This window comes from Cebus imitator, unplaced genomic scaffold, assembly GCF_001604975.1.
Source record: "Cebus imitator isolate Cc_AM_T3 unplaced genomic scaffold, Cebus_imitator-1.0 Scaffold726, whole genome shotgun sequence".
NCBI lineage: Eukaryota > Metazoa > Chordata > Mammalia > Primates > Cebidae > Cebus > Cebus imitator.
Genome location: NW_016108041.1, coordinates 268,429 through 288,094, shown reverse-complemented (window position 1 = coordinate 288,094; position 19,666 = coordinate 268,429). Strand labels below are relative to the sequence as shown.

At 46.6% G+C, this 19,666-nt stretch overlaps 2 protein-coding genes across 6 annotated transcripts in view; one reads left to right on the top strand and one right to left on the bottom strand.

Annotated features, from left to right (window-relative positions):
• The window catches only part of LOC108296591 (translation initiation factor IF-2-like), a 49,369-nt gene that overhangs the window by 3,984 nt on the left and 25,719 nt on the right, over positions 1-19,666 (bottom strand). Inside the window, exons 2-4 of the mRNA XM_037735091.1 lie at positions 1,965-2,043; positions 1,477-1,622; positions 964-1,400 (exon numbers count right to left, since the gene is read on the bottom strand). Of these exons, the coding sequence (XP_037591019.1) occupies positions 964-1,400; positions 1,477-1,622; positions 1,965-2,043 (662 nt within the window). The remainder of the gene's footprint in view (positions 1-963; positions 1,401-1,476; positions 1,623-1,964; positions 2,044-19,666) is intronic.
• Positions 1,072-19,666, top strand: part of BRD4 (bromodomain containing 4) — a 95,296-nt gene continuing 76,701 nt past the window's right edge. For 2 of the 5 annotated variants that reach the window (XM_037735101.1, XM_017519082.2), the window contains exon 1: positions 1,076-1,325. The gene's annotated coding sequence lies outside the window, so the exon portion shown is untranslated. Of the gene's footprint in view, positions 1,326-1,704; positions 1,789-19,666 lie in introns of those variants that run through there. The other 3 variants (XM_017519077.2, XR_005198433.1, XM_017519078.2) reach the window with 3 other exon arrangements.

Below are 19,666 nucleotides of genomic sequence, written 5' to 3'. Positions count from 1 at the left end.
CACTGCACAACCTCCGCCTCCTAGGTTAAAGTGATTCTCCTGCCTCAGCCTCCTGAGTAGCTGGGAGTACAGGCATGCACCGCCACACCAGGCTAATTTTCGTATTTTTAGTAGAGGCGAGGTTCACTATGTTGGCCAGGATGGTCTCCAACCCCTGGCCTCAAGCCATCTGCCTGCCAAGGCCTCTCAAACGCTAGGATAACAGGCCTGAGCCACCGTGCCTGGGATTACAGGGTTGAGTCTTAAGGATGGGAAGAGCAGGGTGTGGTGGCTCATGCCTGTAATCCTAGCACTTTGGGAAGCCGAGGCAGAAGGATCACTTGAGCCCACAAGACAGAGAGCAGCCTGCGCAACATAGTGAGACCCGTCTTTACAAAAAATAGTTAGCTGGGTGTGGTGGTGCACACCTGTAGTCTCAGCTACCTGGGAAGCTGAAACAGGAGGATCGCTTGAGGCCAGCAGGTTGAGGCTGCAGTGAACTTTGTACCACTGCACTCCAGCCTGGAGGACAGAGTAAGACCATGTCTCTTTAAAAAAGAAAACGGGTGGGTAGGAAGAAGGTCGGCAGGGGGACATAAAAGAGCAAAGGTGCTACCTCCCTGCACCTTTAGATCCCAGGGGCAGTCTTGACCTTGCTTGCAGCCTTCTCTCTTCTCCTTTCCTCCATTTCATCCCAGCCCCGGCGCCCCCATCGCGGCCCTCTCGTCTCAGCCTCCCCACCTGGAGTCCTCCCTCAGACAGGGCTCTGTCCTCCGCCTCCACTATCAGTCTTTGGGGTTCCTCCTCACCGTCCTCCCTCCCTGTGAGGGTCTGTCTTCAGACATTTCTCAGTATTTTGGAGGTCTCTCTCAGCCTTCAGATCTTTCCCCACGGGCCCAGTCTGCAGTCCGCGCGTTTCCCCCAGCCCCCTCCATCGTTCAGAATGGGGGTCCCCTCCTTCAGTCCGCGGCGTCCCCCACTCACCTCGCAACCACGGTCTTTTCGGAGCTTGTTCGCGCCGGGCACGGGGGCGGAGCGCGCACACCGGGAGGCGGCAGTGGTGCGGGGCCGCGCGCGCAGCGTGCGCGGTGACGTCAGTGCGCTGGCGGCGGCGGCGGCGGCGGCGGCGGCAGCAGGGCTGTTTGTTCTGTTCTCCCGCAGCCGAAGAGCCGAAGCAGTGGCGGCGGCAGCGGCGGCGGCGGCTGCCGGCGGTGCCCGCGGGCGAGCGCGGCCTGTGAGATCGGGGGAGCGGCGGGCGGGCCCCGGCGCCGCGCAGGCAGCCCGGGGAGCGGGCGACGGCAGCGGGCTGACGGCCGGCGGGGGTGGCGTGCGGCCTAGCGTCTCAGGTGAGGACCGGTGCCGTTCGGGGCGGCGGACGGCGCTGGGCGGCCGGCGGGGGCTCGCGGCGCGGCCCGCGTAACCTGCATTGCGTAATGGGGCCGGTGCGCCGCCACCTACGCCATCGGCGCGGCGCGGGGGCGGGGAGGCCGGGGCTACGCGGGCTCGGGCCTGCTGGCCTCCCGCGCTGCTCGCGCCGGGCCAGGACGGCCTGCGTCGTTTGCTTCGGGGCGGCGGGGTCGCTCGTGGCCGCCTCGCCGTTGGTGCCGTCGGACCTGACCTCGGGCCGGTCGGTGGGGCGCGGGCTGGGGGCGCGGGCGCCGCGGCGGGGCGGGCGGCCGGGGGCGGGCGGGGGGCGGGCCGAGGCGCCCGGCACTTCCTGCCGCCGCCATTTTGTCAAGTGAGGAGGAGGAGGAGGAGGAGGAAGCGGAGGAAGCGGCCGCCGCGGGGTTTGCGGCGCGCCCGGCCCGGGTAAGTCCGGGCCTGGCGCGGGGTCCGCGAGCGCCGCTGTCTCCGTCTGCGGTCCCTTAGGCTGGCGCGGGCCTGGCCCCGGCGCTCACGTGGGCTGGGCCCGGCGCACTCTCACTCTGGCACTCAGGTCCTTTTGCCTGGGCCGGGGCAGCTCGCCCCCGCCCCCATCACCTTACCTTCCCGGTGGTCCCGGGAGCCCTGTGGAGAAAGGGGAAGGTTCCCTCCGGAAGGAGGTGATAGCCGCTTCACGCCGGTCTGAGGACAGGCCCCAGAGGGCGGGAGCGGTGCCCTGGGGGGGTGAGCTTGGCCCTCCTGACGCACCCACTCGCAGCCTGGTAGCCCCTTGCTGGGCGCTTTGTTTTGCTCGGTCGGTGCTCGCCGGCGTCCTTGCAACGGCCTCGTTTATTTCCAGTGTCGTGTGTGGCTGTGGTGGTGGTTTGGGGTGGGGACGTAGGGGAGTTGTGATTCAGCGAAATAAAATGATCCCCTTCCTCCCAAACGGAAATGGCATGGCTTCACCGGCTGAGATGCCCCCAGGGCTTGGCCTTTCATGAAGATGGAAAACCCCCCTCTGGTGTAGTGGACGGTGTAAATACTTCAGGCCCGTGCATGAGTCATGTGCTTCTGTTGGGTAGCTGACCTGCCTTTTACTCAAGACCACGCTTGATTTTTTAAGATTTTTATTTGCTTGTTTACTTCTTTACGTTTCGTGCAGCTTGGTGAGGTTTCTGGTCTTGTCATTGGGTTCATTTCTCTGTGTGTGTGTTGGATGCAAGTGACCCTTTGGAATCTATACCCCACGAGAATTGAAATGTCTTTGCTTACCTTCGACGGGATTGTAACAGCCCGTGGTTCCAAAAACCAAGTCGCAGTTTACCTCTAAGCCAATGGCTCTAAGGATCTAATAATGTAATGGTCAGGAGTTGTGTTTTTTTTTTTTGTTTTTTTTTTTTAATGAAAGGAACTGTCAAGTTTCCTACAAATTCCAAGGAATTTGTAGTCTTTAGGAGTTGTAAAGAAAGCAATATTCAAAAGGATTTATCAGTGTGTTTTCAATTTTAAGAAGGTTTTTGGTGGCACAATCGGTTTTATGACCTTGCCAATACTTTTTTTGGGGGGTGGGGAATAGAGTCTCTGTCACCCAGGCTGTAGTGCAGTGGCGCGATCACTGCAACCTCTGCCTCCCAGGTTCAAGAGATTCTCCTGCCTCAAGCCTCCCCATTACCTGGATTACAGGCGCCTGCCACTATGCCCAGCTAATTTTTGTATTTTTAGTTGAGACGGGGTTTCACCATGTTTGTCAGGCTGGTCTCGAACTCCTGACTTCAGATGATCCGTCCGCCTCAGACTTCCAAAGTGTTGAGATTACAGGCGTGAGCTACCTCGCCCGGCCGCCAGTAATTTAATAAAACATTTCTTTCTGTTCATTTTGGATGGGGATTATTTTTCCACTGATGGGTTGTAGATAACCACCTGCTTTCTCCAGAAACTTCAATCAGGGAAAGATAAACCACTCATGGTTTCCATTGATCAAATGGAGAAGGCAAAGCCTAACCTGAAACAAAATGTATTGCTGTCTCTTATCCTCCGTACATCTGACTTTAGTAGGAAACATAGTTATCTATTGGCTGAAGCTGGAATAAGCTGGTCTTAGAATGGCTTTAGTTGGTCTTAACTGGGAGGAGTCGAGCCCACCTCCGTGTATCTTGCCCAGTGGAATTGCTGAAGATAAGGAACTTTGCCTGCAGATTAAAGATAGGAAGATAGCTACTGCATTATAAGGATTGTGCGGCTTATTTTGGGTGCTGTATGCCTAGTTTCGCTAGTCTGGTTGACAGCGGGGCAGAGTAGCTAAGAATTGCAAGAAACTCACTGGCCACTTAGTAAAATTTCCACTAAATTATTGAATTGTTTAAAGGAATTTAGACTTTGTTTCAAAAAGTTGCCTTTTTGCCAGTTGTTGTGATCTTTGTACTAAATTGTACTTTTGCTTTAGGAGCTGAGGGTAACAATATTTTCTTGTTTCACAATTCAGGTTATTGAATGACTTGAGATTTACAGATTTGAGAGAGAAATTGAATTTTGTTGTTTTTAAAGCAAAAAACCACTTGGCACCTCTCTGATTTGAAGACCCTGGGCGGTTAAATTTGCTTCTGACAGCCTAATGTCCGTTGCATTTTGTGAATGTAAAACGTTCTGGTTTCTGATTTTGAGTAAACTTGTAGAGTAGAGCATGTTTGTCTTTATGGTCCTGGCAAATCGGTTAAAAGGAAAGTTAAGCTTGTCATTGGAGGCGGCTCCTAATGTTTTATAAATCTTTGTGATTTTTAGTATTTAGAGAAGAGTACATTTGCAAGGTGAGAATTGTGGGGGAATTCCTTGTTGTTGCTAACATTTAATACATAAGAGACAAGTTTGGAAAGATAGAATTTCCTTGTTACCTAGAAAAAAAAGATGGACTGGGAGCTGTGGCTCACACCTGTAATTCCAGCACTGTGGGAGGCCGAGGCAGCAAGGCGGGTGGATCCCATGAGGTCGGGAGTTCAAGACCAGCCTGACCAACATGGAGAAACCCTATCTCTACTAAAAATACAAAATTAGCCGGGCGTGGTGACAGGCGCCTATAATACCAGCTACTTGGGAGCTAAGGCAGGAGAGTCCCTTGAACCCGGGAGGCGGAGGTTTTGGTGAGCCAAGATCACGCCATTGCACTCCAGCCTGGGCGACAGAGTGACTCCGTCTCAAAAAAAAAAAAAAGGCAGAATGTAAGTTTGATGAGGACAGGGTTTTGTTTGCTTGGCTTTGCCTGTTTTTTTCTTTTGTGTCTTATTCCTGGAAATAGCACCTTACATGGTCTTTCAGTGAGTATAAACCGGAGAAATAATTGAGCTTGCAAGAATTTTGCATGCTATAATGCCAAATTCCTCTTTGAAAATGTTGTTAGCCGTGAACATAATTGTTCAGTAGTGACTTAAAAGGAATGTGAGTTTTAACTAAGATGACGCCGAGGTCCCTTGGAATTGCAGTAAGCTTATTACTAGTCGGAGCAGCCTGGCGTGCAGTGTTTCCACACACTACTTACTGTACATTTCCTACTTAACAGTTTGAAGTGGGGTGAGTGGCTTTGCGCCGTGGTGCAACCCTCACCTGCAAAAAGTATTTTTAAGAGGGAGATGAAGTGCGTGATACACACACAGGTAGCATTTCTTAATGTGTATCTCATGTTGTCAGTAAAAACCTGATCACTTTCTAAAATGTGATTTTTAAATATTTTGATTTTGTGTGTGCATGATTGGCCAGTCTGTCTTTACAGTTAGTCCCTGAGCCCTTACTATGTACAAAAGAAAGACCAAAAGATGTTTGTATAATGACTTTAATATGCATAGTTTTTATTATTAATGTGTTCACTCCTCATGTTTATTGAATGTCATTTATAATTTGAGCATAATACTATTTTAAAAATTCTACCAGACATTTTTAAAAAATAATAACTTTGAGATAAACTTTGTATTGTATATAATACAGTCATCAGTTCTTAAATATATTCACAGATTTGCAACCATCACTGCAACCAATTTAGGGACATTTCCACCCCCCAAAAGAAATTCATTATGTGTCATTCCCGACTCTCCTGCCCCCTTAGCCCCTGGAAACCACTCATATACTCTGTCTCTAGACATCTGCCGGTTCTGGATATTTCAGGAATTCTACAATATGTAACATTTTGTGTCTGGCATTTTTCACTCATTGTACTGGCTTCAAAAGGTTCATGATGTGTAGCATGAATCAGTACTTTATTCCTTTTTATAACTGAACATTTTATTATATGGCTCTGCTGCATTTTGTTTACCCATTCATTAGTGGTGAACATTTGGGTTGTTTTCACTTTTTGGCAATTGTGAATAGTGTTGTTAAAACACATTTGTGTACTTTAAGACGGGGTCTTCTCTCTGTCACCCAGGCTGGATCGCAGTGGCAGAATCTCAGCTTACTGCAGCCTCCACCTCCTGGGTTCAAGCGATTCTCCTGTATCAGCCTCCCAAGTAGTTGGGATTACGGGTGCTGGCCACCATGCCCGGCTAATTTTTGTATTTTTAGTGGAGACTGTGTTTCACCATGTTGGCCAGGCTGGGCTTAAACTCATGCGCTCAAGTCATCCACCTGCCTTGGCCTCCAAAAGTGCTGGGATTACAGGTGTGAGCCATAGTGCCTGGCCTTTTGTGTACAGATTTTATTTTATTTTATTTTTTGAAACGGAGTTATGTTCTTGTTGCCCAGGCTGGAGTGGGATGGTGCAGTCTCAGCTCAGCGCAACCTCTGCCTCCTGGGTTCAAGTGATTTCTCCTGCCTCAGCCTCCAGAGTAGCTGGGATGACAGGCATGCACCACCATGCCTGGCTAATATCTTATTTTTAGTAGAGATGGGGTTTCTCCATGTTGGTTGGACTGGTCTTGAACTCCTGACCTCAGGTGATCCCACCTCGGCCTCCCAAAGTGCTGGGATTACAGGCGTGAGCCACCGCACCCGGCCTGTGTACAGATTTTTCTCTAGGACCGATACCTGGGAGTGTAATAGCTGGGTCATATGTGTACATTTTAAGTTTTTGAGGATGGACAATGACTTTTTAATGGCATTGGTTTTTCTATACTTAGGTAGAAGGGTTAAAATAAAAGCTTAATGGGATACTAACTATTTAAATGAATGAGGACATGGTACTGCAAGGATAGGTATCAGCAGGTTAACATGTTGTAATCCTAGTGCCTGCGTGGTTTGGTCACTGTTTGGTTTTTTAAGTTGTGCATGGTTACAGAACAGTTTGAAATGCTACTCTATAGAGAACAGTCTCGAAGATGCACCCCATAGTGGCACTTCTGTTGTTGTAAAGGGTAATGTTTTAAAGCAATTTGTTTTCAGTCTGAACAAGCTACCCACCTCAATTAAACCATGTCCACATGTCCCAGCCTAATTCATGGGATACATTCCACTCTGAAGTAGTAGAGGAAGAGAGTCCAGTGTCAGGGTTAGGGGAAAGCAGCCATATGTCTCATTCTTGTCCATGCCCTGAAGGGGAACATTGGTTGGTCCACATTATTTGAAAAGGAGATTGTAAGACCTTTTTTTCTTTAAACAAAAGTATTCATGGTCATTTTAAGGCATTTGGAAAATATAGAATGTTAAAATGATGGTAAAAATCGTCTCTTAATTCCATATTCTTCCAGTCATTTTTCTGTATCTGTAGTGAAGTTCTTTTTTAAATTTTTATTATTTTATTTATTTATTTATTTATTTTGAGCTAGTTTCTCTTTGTTACCCATGCTGAAGTCGTGCTCTGTCATCCATGGAGAGATTGGCTTACTGTAGCCTCTGCCTTCTGAGTAGCTGGGACTACAGGCACCTGCCACCATGCCCAGCTAATTTTTGTATTTTTAGTAGAGGTGGAGTTTCATCATGTTGGCCAGGCTGGTCTCGAACTTCTGACCTCAGGTGATCACACGCCTCAGCCTCCCAAAGTGTTGGGATTACAGGCATAAGCCACTGCACCCAGCCTCTCCTGGCCTTTTTATTATTATTGTTAAATACTGTGTTGTGAATATTTCCAAAATATTCCATTTTAACTGGCTGCTTAGCTGTCCTGTGAATGTACCATAGCTTAATTCCGGTATTTTTGGACATTTGGACATGTAATTTCCAAGTTTTCTCTTTTTTTCGTCTTAGGAGGTGTTACTAGATCGATGGCTTTATATTTTTGAAAACTTGATTTAAATTATTTTCTGGAAAGGTTGCATGTATTTTTATTTCTCCAGACTGTGTCTTGTTTATAGGGGTGAGATTTTAAACATTTTTTTCCCCCCGCAAATGATGGTGTATGAAAACAAAATGTGGTGTTTTGAATGTGGTGAGAAGTAGAAGTGTCTCTACACGCTTGCCCTTTGACTTTTCTACCCACTCCTGCCCGGAGTTGGACTTTGCTTCCTGAAATCAAGTCTCCTGACCTGGCACTATGAGCCCAGTGTTACTGGAATGCTCTAGGGAGTGTGACCCTGGAGGGCTTGAGCAGCCCCTTGGCATCCAGTCCTGTCTCATTTTTGCTGTCCTGCTCCAAAGACTGATAACACCAGTGCAGCATATTCAGGCCTTGCTTAGAAGCTTGGCCCTGCTACCCACTGCATGACTTTCAGTCTGTCACTCAGCCTTCCCAGAGTTTCACTGGCCCATCTTTCAGGTGAGGGTAAAGTGGGACAGTGCCTCAGAGAACACACAAGAACAGGTCTTGGCAGCAGTGCTGTGCCCTCTCAAGGTTAGCTACTGCTGTCCTTACCCAAAGTGAAGAAGAGAAGTGGGAAGAGGAAGCCAGGGATCCCAGTAGAGTTACTGGCAGCCAGCAAGATGCATCAGCTGATCCAGGGCATGGCACTTGGTGACGCTACAGTCCACCAGATGCCTTCGGAGGTGCTTCTTCCAGGTGAGCTGTAAGTGGAGACCAATGGAAGAGGTGCTTGAAAGAGGGATTGAGTTTGTTTTTATCTGATGATGAGATTAAAGTGGTTATAATGGGATTAGTAGAGGGACAGCAGCTTTGGGGGCATCCACACTGGGATGTTTGCTGCAGAGTTCCGGGAAATGATCCAGCAGAGAAAGCTGGCCCCGTGTATTCTCAAGCCTAAAATGTAACTTACCCATCTTATGGAAACCTGGTAAATCGAACACAAAGACATGGTCAGGGAGCCAGAAGTCACTGGTGGGCCAAAGTTTTTCCAGAACACAGAAACATCTTTCCATATTTTTCTGGCCTCCATTGGCCCTGATTCTAATTGTATTGGCATCTGAGGGCTTGGTGAAAGGATTCTGGTCCCCACGAAGGTGTAAGTTCTCCCTGGAAAACTTTGTTAGAGTGATCCTGGCAGCTGGATGTATGGAGGTCCTGACTGGGAGCCTGTCGTACTGCTGATTGACTTTGGGCCTTTTGACCAGAAGAAGCAGTTAATTCCAGTCACTGTTACTAGGAGCCCTTGGGATCCAGTTCCACAAGAGTTGCCTTTTGTTTGTGTGAAGTGCAATTGAAACATATATTTTGTTTAGAGGGCTGTCACATTATCTAAGCATTAACTTCAAATTAAAAGGATGTGAATAAATTTGACATTTGTTCTGTTTTTCATTCATCCTAAGTGTAGGCTGTTGCATGATTCCCCCCCCCACACACACACACACACACACATGTGTTAGCCTGTTCTGCCCGGGGTAGGAAGTTTCTGGGAACTTGGGCTTTGGCAGATAGGGTTGATTGGACTTGGGTGGAGCCGTGTACCAGGAGAGGAGAGAGAACACCATGGAGTTCACTGTTGGGTGCAGTCCCAGCCCCGCCTACTTCTGGCCTTGACCTCAGGAGAGTTACATCATCTCTGTAAGCGTCAATTTTCTCTTCTGTGAAACTGGATCAGTATGCCTGCACAATGACAAAAGTGAGACCATGTGAGTACTGACCTGGGCCTCATGTCTAATTGTATAAAGATGACTGGGATTCTTGAGAAAGGTGGGGACCAACGAGTGCTGGCTCTGCTGTCTTCCTGAAAGAGTGTGAGAAATGCTGTCCAGGCCCTTCCTACTTTGTGTGCATGGTCACCTTCCTTGTCTTGGTCTCTGCTTGAGGCTGAAATCTAAGTTACTAGCTGTTATGTCAAGAGACACTAGTGCACTGTGGAGCCAGCACGAGGGGAGAGGTGTTGGACTTGGTATTACACAATTTTCAGAAACGTGAAGTAGTAATTATCCTGTCCTCGTGTGTGGTTAATGTTCCCAGTTCCTCCTCAGGCAGTGACACATACATGTCAATGGGTGAATTACCTTCAAGGTTTTGTGTAAAGGAAAGGGAAGAGGGTGAGAAATTTTGGGGGACTTCATACTAGAAAATTTTCCATGCTGTTTGAGGAAACGTATTTTTGTGGGAGCAGATCATTGTCATGAGAGTTGAAACAAACAAACAAAAAATACATGGAGGTGGAACTGCTAGCCCAGTGGTCGGTGCTAGTCTGGGCCATACACTGCGGCTGGGGCACACTCAGCAGGGGACATCCACCCGTGTCATTGGACCCATTGCCTATCCACTCTAGCCTCAGCTTTTCATATATAAAGTGGGGCAGATAGGTTTTTGGTTCCAGAGAAATTTGATCAGAATCTTGCTTTTAAGAGAAAGTAGTTTTGTTTTGTTTTGTTTTTTAAACAGATGGGGTCTTGCTGTGTTGTTCATGCTGGACTTGAATTTCTGGGTTCAAGTGGTCCTGCCTCAGCCTCCCAATTAGCTGGAAGAAAATAATTATTTGTACATGTGTTTTTAAAACCACGGGTCATGAAACAAATTTAGTGAGTTGCACTTGGTGTATAGGGGAGAAAAAGGAAATGTGAAAGGGTGTCACACTTTTCAAGGATATATCCTAAAACCTTTGCTTTGATGTTTAGGTGTTGTGTACATGATAAAAATGTGTTTCTTATTGGGGAGAGGAGGTCATGTCAGAGAAGTGTATTCTGTGCTACTTGATGGCAATTATGAGTACCTTATTTTATTTTATTTTATTGGCTATTCTGTGTTCTGTTTCTTCATCATTTGCCCAAGGATGACTGTCCTCGATATGCCTTCTAGTAGCAGGTGAAATGCATAGGTCATTAGTTTCTTTTCTTTCCTGTACCCACTGTTTATTAGAAGCTTTGTAGGTGCTGGAGTGAGGAAAATTGAAGAAGCATGTAGTGGTGAAGGTCTAGTAGTTTGCCACAGGCAAAACAAGAAGTGTATAGAGTGTCATTTGTGTGCATGTGTGGTAAGCTACTGTCCATTATTCTCAGATGGTGCCCTTCTAACTTTATTCAGATTACTGTTAGGAAATGGTTATATTAATTAGGAATCTCTCTGGTATAAATAAACAAAATTAGTTGAAGCAGAAGGGAATTTGTTGCCTGATGGCAACATGAGGCTCAGGATTAATTGAATCTAGGGGCTCCACAATGACTTCAGAACTTGTTCTCTGTCACTAATGTTCTGATCTCAAGGTCAAGAGTGAGTCTTCCCCAGTAGTGCCCTCTGATGGCAGAGGACTCTAGGTTGCATCACTGCCCATCCCTGACCATGTGCAGAATGGGAATGCTTAACTGGCTTGCATCAAGCATGGCGCCTGTAGCGGTCTCTGCCCTCCACCCCCTCACACAAGTGGTAGCTCCAGCAGCATCTCGCGCATTAATCTGAGACATGCTAGATGGGATGTTTTGTCTAACCGACAGAGTTCTTTTTATTTTATTTTATTTTATTTTATTTTTGCGACGGTGTCTCGTTCTGTCACCCAGGCTGGAGTACAGTGGCACCATCTTGGCTCATTGCAACTTCCGCCTCGTGGGTCAAGTGACTCTCCCTCCTCAGCCTCCAGAGTAGCTGGGATTACAGGCGTGTGCCACCATGCCTGGCTAATTTTTGTGTTTTTAATAGAGGCAGGGTTTCACCCCCTTGGCCAAGCTGGTCTTGAGCACCTGACCTTAGGTGATCCTCAGCCTCCCGAAGTGCTGGGATTACATGCGTGAACCACCACACCTGACCAAGAGTTCTATACTAGAAGTAAAATGTACCCCCAAACTTGAAACAAGAAATTTTAGATGGCTGAAAGGAGGTTTTCATACTAGTATGTAAACCAGAATTAGTGGAAATCAGTTCAGAATTGAGTTAGTCACAAAAGGTGGAATGAAGATAGTTGAAAGTTAAGAATGTGTGTATCCCAAATATTTTTGTAGAAGATGAAAGACACAGTTTATCATACCTGTGTCAGGCATAGAAGGAGCTCTGGGAGAAGTTAAGCTAAGTCTCAGGAGTCACTTGGGTGAGCTGAAGGATGCAGGTGACCAGTAAACAGCCCTGAAGGGAGCACAGGAATGAGATCAGCTTAGACTATTGAGGAAGTATTCAGGAAATGAGGAAGTGTTAAGGAAAGTCTTGGATAAGAGACCAGCTAGATAAAAAGTTTCAATAAATGCTTACAAGATTGAAATTGTATTAGTCCTGTTAGGTCTCTCTCCAATATAAATAACAGATAACTATTGTTATTTCAGGAGATGGGATTCGTCTATCTTCCATGCCTGCAAAAGCTGCAATTGTAATTTTGCTATTTGCTAAACTGTTTCTATACTCAAGCTCTTGTAGTTTGCTGCTAGGCATTCCTCTAGTACTACAAAAAGCCTCCTCAGATTTCCATAATCAAAAACAAGTGTCATGTCTTACTGTAATAATCGTTTTCCTACAGTTCTCACTGTTGGAAACATTCAGTCCTTTAAGGGACTCAAAATAATTGTGTCTAGTGGCCAAGAATGGGACTGGCCCTGCCTCTCCCTAGATCATCACTTCTCAAGAGGAGACTGGAGGTCTCCTTAAGTATGTGATGAATGCTTTGGATCTTCTCTCCACAAAAATGCACATATGCATAAACATTGAACTGTAAAGACCAGGTACCAGAGTGAATTTCCTGATTTTACTCGGAGGAAGAAAAATCTATTATGATGTTGGTTAAAAGGCTATTGATGGCTTGTTTTTTTGTTTTGGAGACAGTCTCACTCTGTTGCCCAGGCTGGAGTGCAGTGGTGTGATCATGGCTAACTGTGGTCTAAACCTCAGATAATCCTCCTACTTCACCCTCCCGAATACCTAGGGCTACAGGTATGGCTCGCCACACTTGGCTAATTTTTATTTTTATTTTTTTTTAATTTTTTGTTTGTTTGTAGAGACAGGGTTTTGCCATGTTGCTCAGGTAGTTTGATCTGGAATCCTGGGCTCAAGCAATTCATCTGCATTGGCCTCCCAAAGTTCTGGGATTATAGGCATGAGCCACCTCACACTGCCTCTTGATGGCTTTGAAGACTTTTTATTTTATTTTATTTTATTTTATTTTATTTTATTTTATTTTTTTTTGGGGGGGGGACGGAGTTTCGCTCTTGTTACCCAGGCTGGAGTGCAATGGCACGATCTCGGCTCACCGCAACCTCCGCCTCCTGGGTTCAGGCAATTCTCCTGCCTCAGCCTCCTGAGTAGCTGGGATTACAGGCATGCACCACCATGCTTTTTTGTATTTTTAGTAGAGACGGGGTTTCACCGTGTTGACCAGGATGGTCTCGATCTTTTGATCTCGTGATCCACCTGCCTCGGCCTCCCAAAGTGCTGGGATTACAGGCTTGAGCCACCGCGCCCGGCTTTTTTTTTTTTTTTTTTTTTTTTTTTTTTTTTTTTAAGATGGAGTCTCGCTCTGTTAGGCTGGAGTGCAGTGGTGTGATCTTGGCTCACTGCAACCTCTGCTTCCTGGGTTCACACTATTTTCCTGCCTCAGTCTCCCGAGTAGCTGGGACTACAGGCACCACCATCACACCCAGTTAATTTTTGTATTTTTAGTAGAGACAGAGTTTCACCATGTTGGCCAGGATAGTCTCGATCTCTTGACCTCATGATCTGCCTGCCTCAGCCTCCCAAAGTGCTGGGATTACAGGTGGGAAACACCGTGTCTGGCCTTTATTTTTTATTTTTTTAAGACAGGGTCTTGCTCTGTTGCTCAGGCTGGAGTACAGTGGCGTGATGTTAGCTCACTGCAGCTTTGACCTCCCAGGCTCAAGTGATCCTCCTACCTCAGCCTCCTGAGTAGCTGGGACTACAGGTGTGTATCACCATACCTGGCTTATTTTTATTTTTATTTTTTTGAGACAAGGTCTCACTCCGTCACCCAGGCTGGAGTGTAATCGCTCACTGCAGCATCTGCCTCCCGGACCTAGGTGATCCTCCTACATCATCCTCCCAGGGAGCTGGGACTACAGGTGTGAGCCACCATACTCAGCTAATTTTTTGTATTTTCGTGGAGTTGGGGTTTCATCATGTTGCCAGACTCCAACTCTGGGCTCAAGTGATCTGCCGGCTTCAGCCTTCCATAGTGCTAAGATTATAGGCGTGAGGCCTCCCGAGCCTGTTTTTGTTTTTCCGTAGAGACAAGGTCTCACTGTGTTGCCCACACTGGTCTTGAACTTCTGTACTTGAGCAAACCTGTCTTCTTTGCCTACCAGAGTGTTAGGATTACATGGGTGAGCCACTATGCCTGGCTGGTTTTGATACGCATTTTGCTTTTGTAGACATTTACAACTTTATGACTTGGAAACAAGGTGGAGCACCCATTTTGATTTGTCCTTGTAAAAATTCTCCAGAGGTTTCACAGAGTTGTGAGGCAACGTGTCAGCAATGATGTGAACCTGCCCAAGGCCCCTATGCCCCCAACTTTGTCAGCTTGTCCTTTTTCCTGGGGTTGAGGAATTTCAGAATGTACCAGAAAGGGTCTATTGCAGAGGCCGCAGATGAAGGTCTTGGTACTAGGGCTCTCCACTGAAGCTGCTGCTGTTTGTAAACCGCCTCCGTAATTTGCTGTTTATATGGAGTCTTTGTTGCAGAAGGTAACTGAATGGGTCCATAGCTAGCCTGGTTATTTATCTGGTGGTGTTGGATATGGGTAGGCTTACAAAATTTATGCTGCGTGGTCCCTTATGTGGCTTAACGCCTGCTCTTTGCTGTGGGACGTTTGCTTTCGCTTGCACTTGAACCTGCAGATTGAGGAAGAAAGCCTGTGGGGAAGTACCATTCTTCAGCATGACATGCTTATATTTAGGAATATCGACATGCTACACCAGGCAGTGTGTACAATGCCATAAACTTGAATACTTCCGTAATCGGGGCAGAGTTGAGTCAGAGGATGGAAAATCTTATTACTTTTAAGAATAGCAGCTATTACAGACTCCGTCACCTAATCTCTATAGTTTGAAGATTAAACTTGTATGTGCTAATGGATGTTTTCCCTCATTGATTTACTGTTGGTCTTGGCTTGTATTAATCCCATTTCTCTGCTCAGTTGAATTGCAGTCTTATTGTATAGGCGTGATTTTTATTACTAAAGCAAATTCCCCTTTCTGTTCTGTAATTAAGAGAAATAAGATCATGTACATGAAAGAGTTTCGTGAAAGAGTTTTGTGAAAGGTGATGCTATCTTTGTGTAGGTTGTTTTCATTTATAATCTTCATTAAAAATTACTTGGCTCTGAAGCACTTTGATTTATAAAAAGCTGCCAAGTAATAGAGTTCTGTGTGTATGAGACTTCATTTATTTTCCTTTTGACAGTAGGAAACCATTGAGCTGACAGATTAGCTGCTTGGAAATAATACCACTTTCATGTTCATCTATTTAAAAATAATAGCTCGCCTATGTGTAATCCCAGGAATGCAGTTTTAAATTACCAGTGTTGGAGTGGTCTCTCTATTGGGCCCTTTTCAGTTGCACAGCATGCTCCCTGTAGCTTGCCTGTCTACTCTGGTAACTGATGTCCTTTGCACTCGTGAGAGCTGGTTACCGTTTCTGGCCTGTATCTCTTTCTCCTGGCTTTCCTTTGTCCGCCCCCGCCACCCCCCACCCCCCACCCCCCCCATTGTTCACCTTAAGGCAGCCCTTATCTTTGATTGTTGACTCTGAAAAGTTCAGGGTTTGTAGCAAATAGCTGCCTATGAGTAGGCTTCCCCGTAAAGTAAGTTTAAAACTTTTCTCATCGGATGCTTGACATCTTCCTTAATTTTTTTTTCTTAGTACTTCATGCCTTTCATGAAGTAGTGAAGCCAGACGTCCATCTTTCCAATTTCTGTGTCAACCATGATGTTGTAGGGAGCTGCAGAGCTGGTCACTTCTCTGCCATGTTCCCCTCCCCAGACCCTGAGCTTGAGCACACTCCTGCTGATTGTTCCATTTTAGCGAATATTTCTAAGCCTCTATGTGTTCCTTAAGTCCTCAGGAAACAACCATATGCACTGGCCACTAGTACATCCCAGTTTGCAGATAAGGAAGCTGATGCTTGGGGAGCTGCCACCTGGGCAGGGTTGCAGGGTCACAGAGCTGCTAAGTAGGAGCACCTGTCTCCAGAGCTTACTAGCTCTTGACTGCTGTGCTACAAGCCGTCCACCATGTTCAGCTTTGCTCTCAATGAACTCGGATGGTTTGGATGATATGTAATGAGGACAGAAGTACTCTCCAAGATGTCCAGGCGGGCAGCCTGAGAGGGAAGAGACCTTCCAACTGGGAGCACAGGAAGCGGGCTAGTGTTTAGTCTGGTTCTTCAGTGGCAACAGCAGAGATTGGAACAGAGACCTGGACAGGTCTGAAAGCAAGTAACTGTTCCTTGGAGGTGCTCACCAGGGTGAGGGGATGGCCAGAACTGGGATGTAGAACGCTGACTGGACAGGTCTCCTTTTCACCCAGACATCTGGTTAGTAAAAACAGTGCTACCCTAGTGTCTTCATGAGTTTCTCATGAAGACAGTCACTAGTGGAATTTAACCTCATCTTGAAAAAGTTTCCCCTAGAGCACCAAATTGCTTTTATTTGGTTTCACTTCCATTTTTTCCTTTGCTACTCTGTGAAAGTCTTTGAGTCCAGAAGTGAGAGGGTTGTGGGGGAAGTCAGTTAACTGGAGTGCCTCTAGTCCAGGTGCCCCAAGAGTGTTAAAATTAGGGTATGAACTGGATTATCTTTCAGGTGAGCTGCTCAGTCTTGAAGTGCTTTTTTGTTTTTGAGATAGTCACCCAGGCTAGAGTGCGGTGGTGTGATCTCAGTTCACTGCAGCCTTCGCTTCCCAGGTTCAAGTGATTCTAATGCCTCGGCCTCTCAAAGTATCTGGGACCTCAGGTGCCCGCTACCACAGACAGCTGATTTTTACATGTTTATAGTAGAGATGAGGCTTCACCATGTTGTCAGGCTGGTCTTTAACTTCTGACCTCAAGTGATCCACACACCTCGACCTCCCAAAATGCTAGGATTACAGGTGTGAGCCACTATGCCTGGCCCTTGAAGTGTTGCTTACTGTAGGGTAGAATTGAGTTCTAGCTCACGAGTGCTTCTGCCACCCCATTAAGGATTCTGTTTCAAAGGGAATATCCTGCCTACCTCAGGCACATCAAATGGGACTCAGTCAACATCCACGTCCAATGTGTGTGCTGGATACACTTGGTAATCAGACACTTCTGCATTCTGCATATGGAGTGATGGTTAACATAGAGGTTTCCTGTGTGTGTCCTTCATACACTGTAGACATGACTTAGTGAGGCAGGTGTTTCAGGGATTGTAATGTCTCCAGTGGTGGAAATTGTTGTACAAGATCCTAATGCCCCTGTGCTAGAAAGGTGGTGATTTTTTTACGACTTTTCTTTGACTTTGTAAAATAACACATGATCTCCTTCCATAGGAAATTGGCTCTGAATAGCTGTGGAAAAAAACGAATTCAGAGAAAATGGTAGAAATGGTTAAACTCCACGCACAGTGCTGCTAGTAAGCTAGTTGAAAAGTACAGATGAAAATAGAATACGTGACTGCAGCATGATTATGCCACCCTGAAACCCCACTGCATATGGGATAAGATCTACACTCCTATCATGTGGCATCCTGGGCTTCTGGGTTTTGTGACACACAATTGCCTCATTCAGTTCCTTTAATTCTTCACTTCTTCCAGGTGTCTCCTAAACCCCGCTCCCTCCATCTTCCAAGGTCTGGTTTGGACCTTACTTATTTTACAGTGTACTACCCCAAAGCAGTGCTGTCCAGGGGTACTTGCTGCAGCGTCGGGAACACTCTGCAGCTGGGTTATCCAGCCTGGTAGCCACTGCCCACTGTGGTAAGTGAGCCTTTGAAGGGGGCTTGGAACACTCAGTAACACTGTTGTCAACCTGCTTTGACAGATTTTAGAGAAAATGAGGCCACTTTAGTTCCTTAACCATGTGGAATGTGTGGGACAGCCACATGGATACTGTCATTTGAGCAGTTGGAGTGCAAGCCTGGAATGCAGGGGTGGATCTAGACCAGACTTGGGGGCATTGGGCATCACCAGGAGGATGGGTGAGATCTCCCCTTACAATAGGACGTCGGAAATAGAGGCCCAGCAGGGCCCCAGACTTGAGAAAGCCAGGTCCATGTGTAGTAAGAATACAAGTTAGTGAATTTGCTTTCATCTGGGGAAGGGCGAAGGGCTTTTCTTTCCAAAACGATGTGTCCTAGAGTGAACTCCAATGACCCAGATAAGCACCATGTTTTCTAGTTTTGCCCTCTGTTCTTGGAACCTAGAAAGTTCCCCACTTCTCTTTGGAATTTGCTTTATCTCGCATCTTTCATTTCATTCATTCTATGCCTCCACATCCCTATGTCCCCCATTTTGGGAGCAGGGTTTTGGGAGCAGGACGGGCTCATTTTGGCACATTACCTTTGTGTGTGGAAAATGTGAAATGCAAACGAAGGTTCAAGCACATCCCCAAGGCTGAGCTGTGGTTCTAGAAGGTGCCAGTGGTGGGTACACCTGGAGTGGTCAACCTGTAGTTGGGATGACTTGAGAAAATATAACCTGATGGTTCAGGCAGGATGGCCCCTGAGTTCCTAAGGTGGAGATTCTTGAATTTGGCCTGTGTATTCAGTCCTCCCTCTCCCTCATCATGGGGTTTTTCTGATAAGCACTTGATGTTCCTGGTAATTGAGCAGTTATTTGTGCTGAGTGCCAGGGACTGTATAGGTGCTGGAGGTCAGCAGTAAGCAAGGTGGATCCATCCTCTTGCCTGCTGAATTCATGTGCTAGGAGACTGCAGGGCAAATGACGCAGCCTGCTTGCTTTTACTACGATTGCAGATTGTGAAATGTAAATATTAGTATATTAAATAGTTATTACTATGTCATGACATTTGCACTTTTTTTTGGAGACAGGGTCTCTCTCCTCCAGGCTGGAGTGCAGTGGTGCAATCTTGGCTCACTGCAACCTCCACCTTCCAGCAGTCCTCCCACCTCTGCCTCCCGAGTAGCTGCGTCTGGCATTTTTTTGTTTGTTTTGTTTTGAGACTGAGTCTTGTTCTCTTGATCATGCTGGAGTGCAGTGGCACAATCTGGGCTCACTGCATCTTCTGCCTCCTGGGTTCTAAGTGATTCTCCTACCTCAGCCTCCAGAGTAGCTGAGATTACAGGTTTACTCCATCGTGCCTGGCTAATTTTGTATTTTTAGTAGAGACAGGGTTTCCCCAGGTTGACCAGGCTGGTCTCAAACTCTTGACCTCAGGTGATCCACCAGCCTCAGCCTCCCAAAGTGCTGGGAATACAGGCATGAGCCACCACACCTGGCCTTTTTTCTGTTTTTAGTAGAGATGGGGTCTTGCCATGTTGCCTAGGCTGGTCTCAAACTCCTGAGTTCAAGTGATCCGCTTGCCTTGGCCTCCCAAAGTGCTGGGATTGCGGGTAAGAGGTACAAGCTACTGTGCCTGACCAACGTTTGTTTTTATTAGTAGTGGGTGTTTATTGAAAACTTGCTCTGGATAGTATCTCATTTGACCCAGGCCTGTGAAGGCATTGTCTCATGTTAGTATTGAGGAATACGGGCTGAACCCATTTGCGTGTGTGTGTGTGTGTGTGTGTTCAAAACAAAATGTACCATCCTAACCATTTTAAAGTGTAGTGTTAACTATATGCATATTGTTGTGCAGCAGGTTGCTAGAAAGTTTTCATCTTGCAAAGCTGACACTATGTCCTTTGATTTCCCTTTCCCTTCTTCCCTCAACCTGTGGGAGCCAGGGTTCGACTTTCTTTTTCTATGAGTTTGGCTACTGTAGTTACTTCATTTAAGTAGAATTAGGCAGTATTTAGAATTTGTCTTTTTGTGATTGGCTTATTTCACTAAGCATAATGTTCTGCAGGTTCATCTGTGTTGTAGCATGTCAGAATTCCACTCCTTTATTAATGGACACTTGGGTTGTGAATAATGCAGCAGTGAACATGAGTGTGCAAATATCCACTTGCCCCCTCTTTTTTTTTTTTTTTTTTT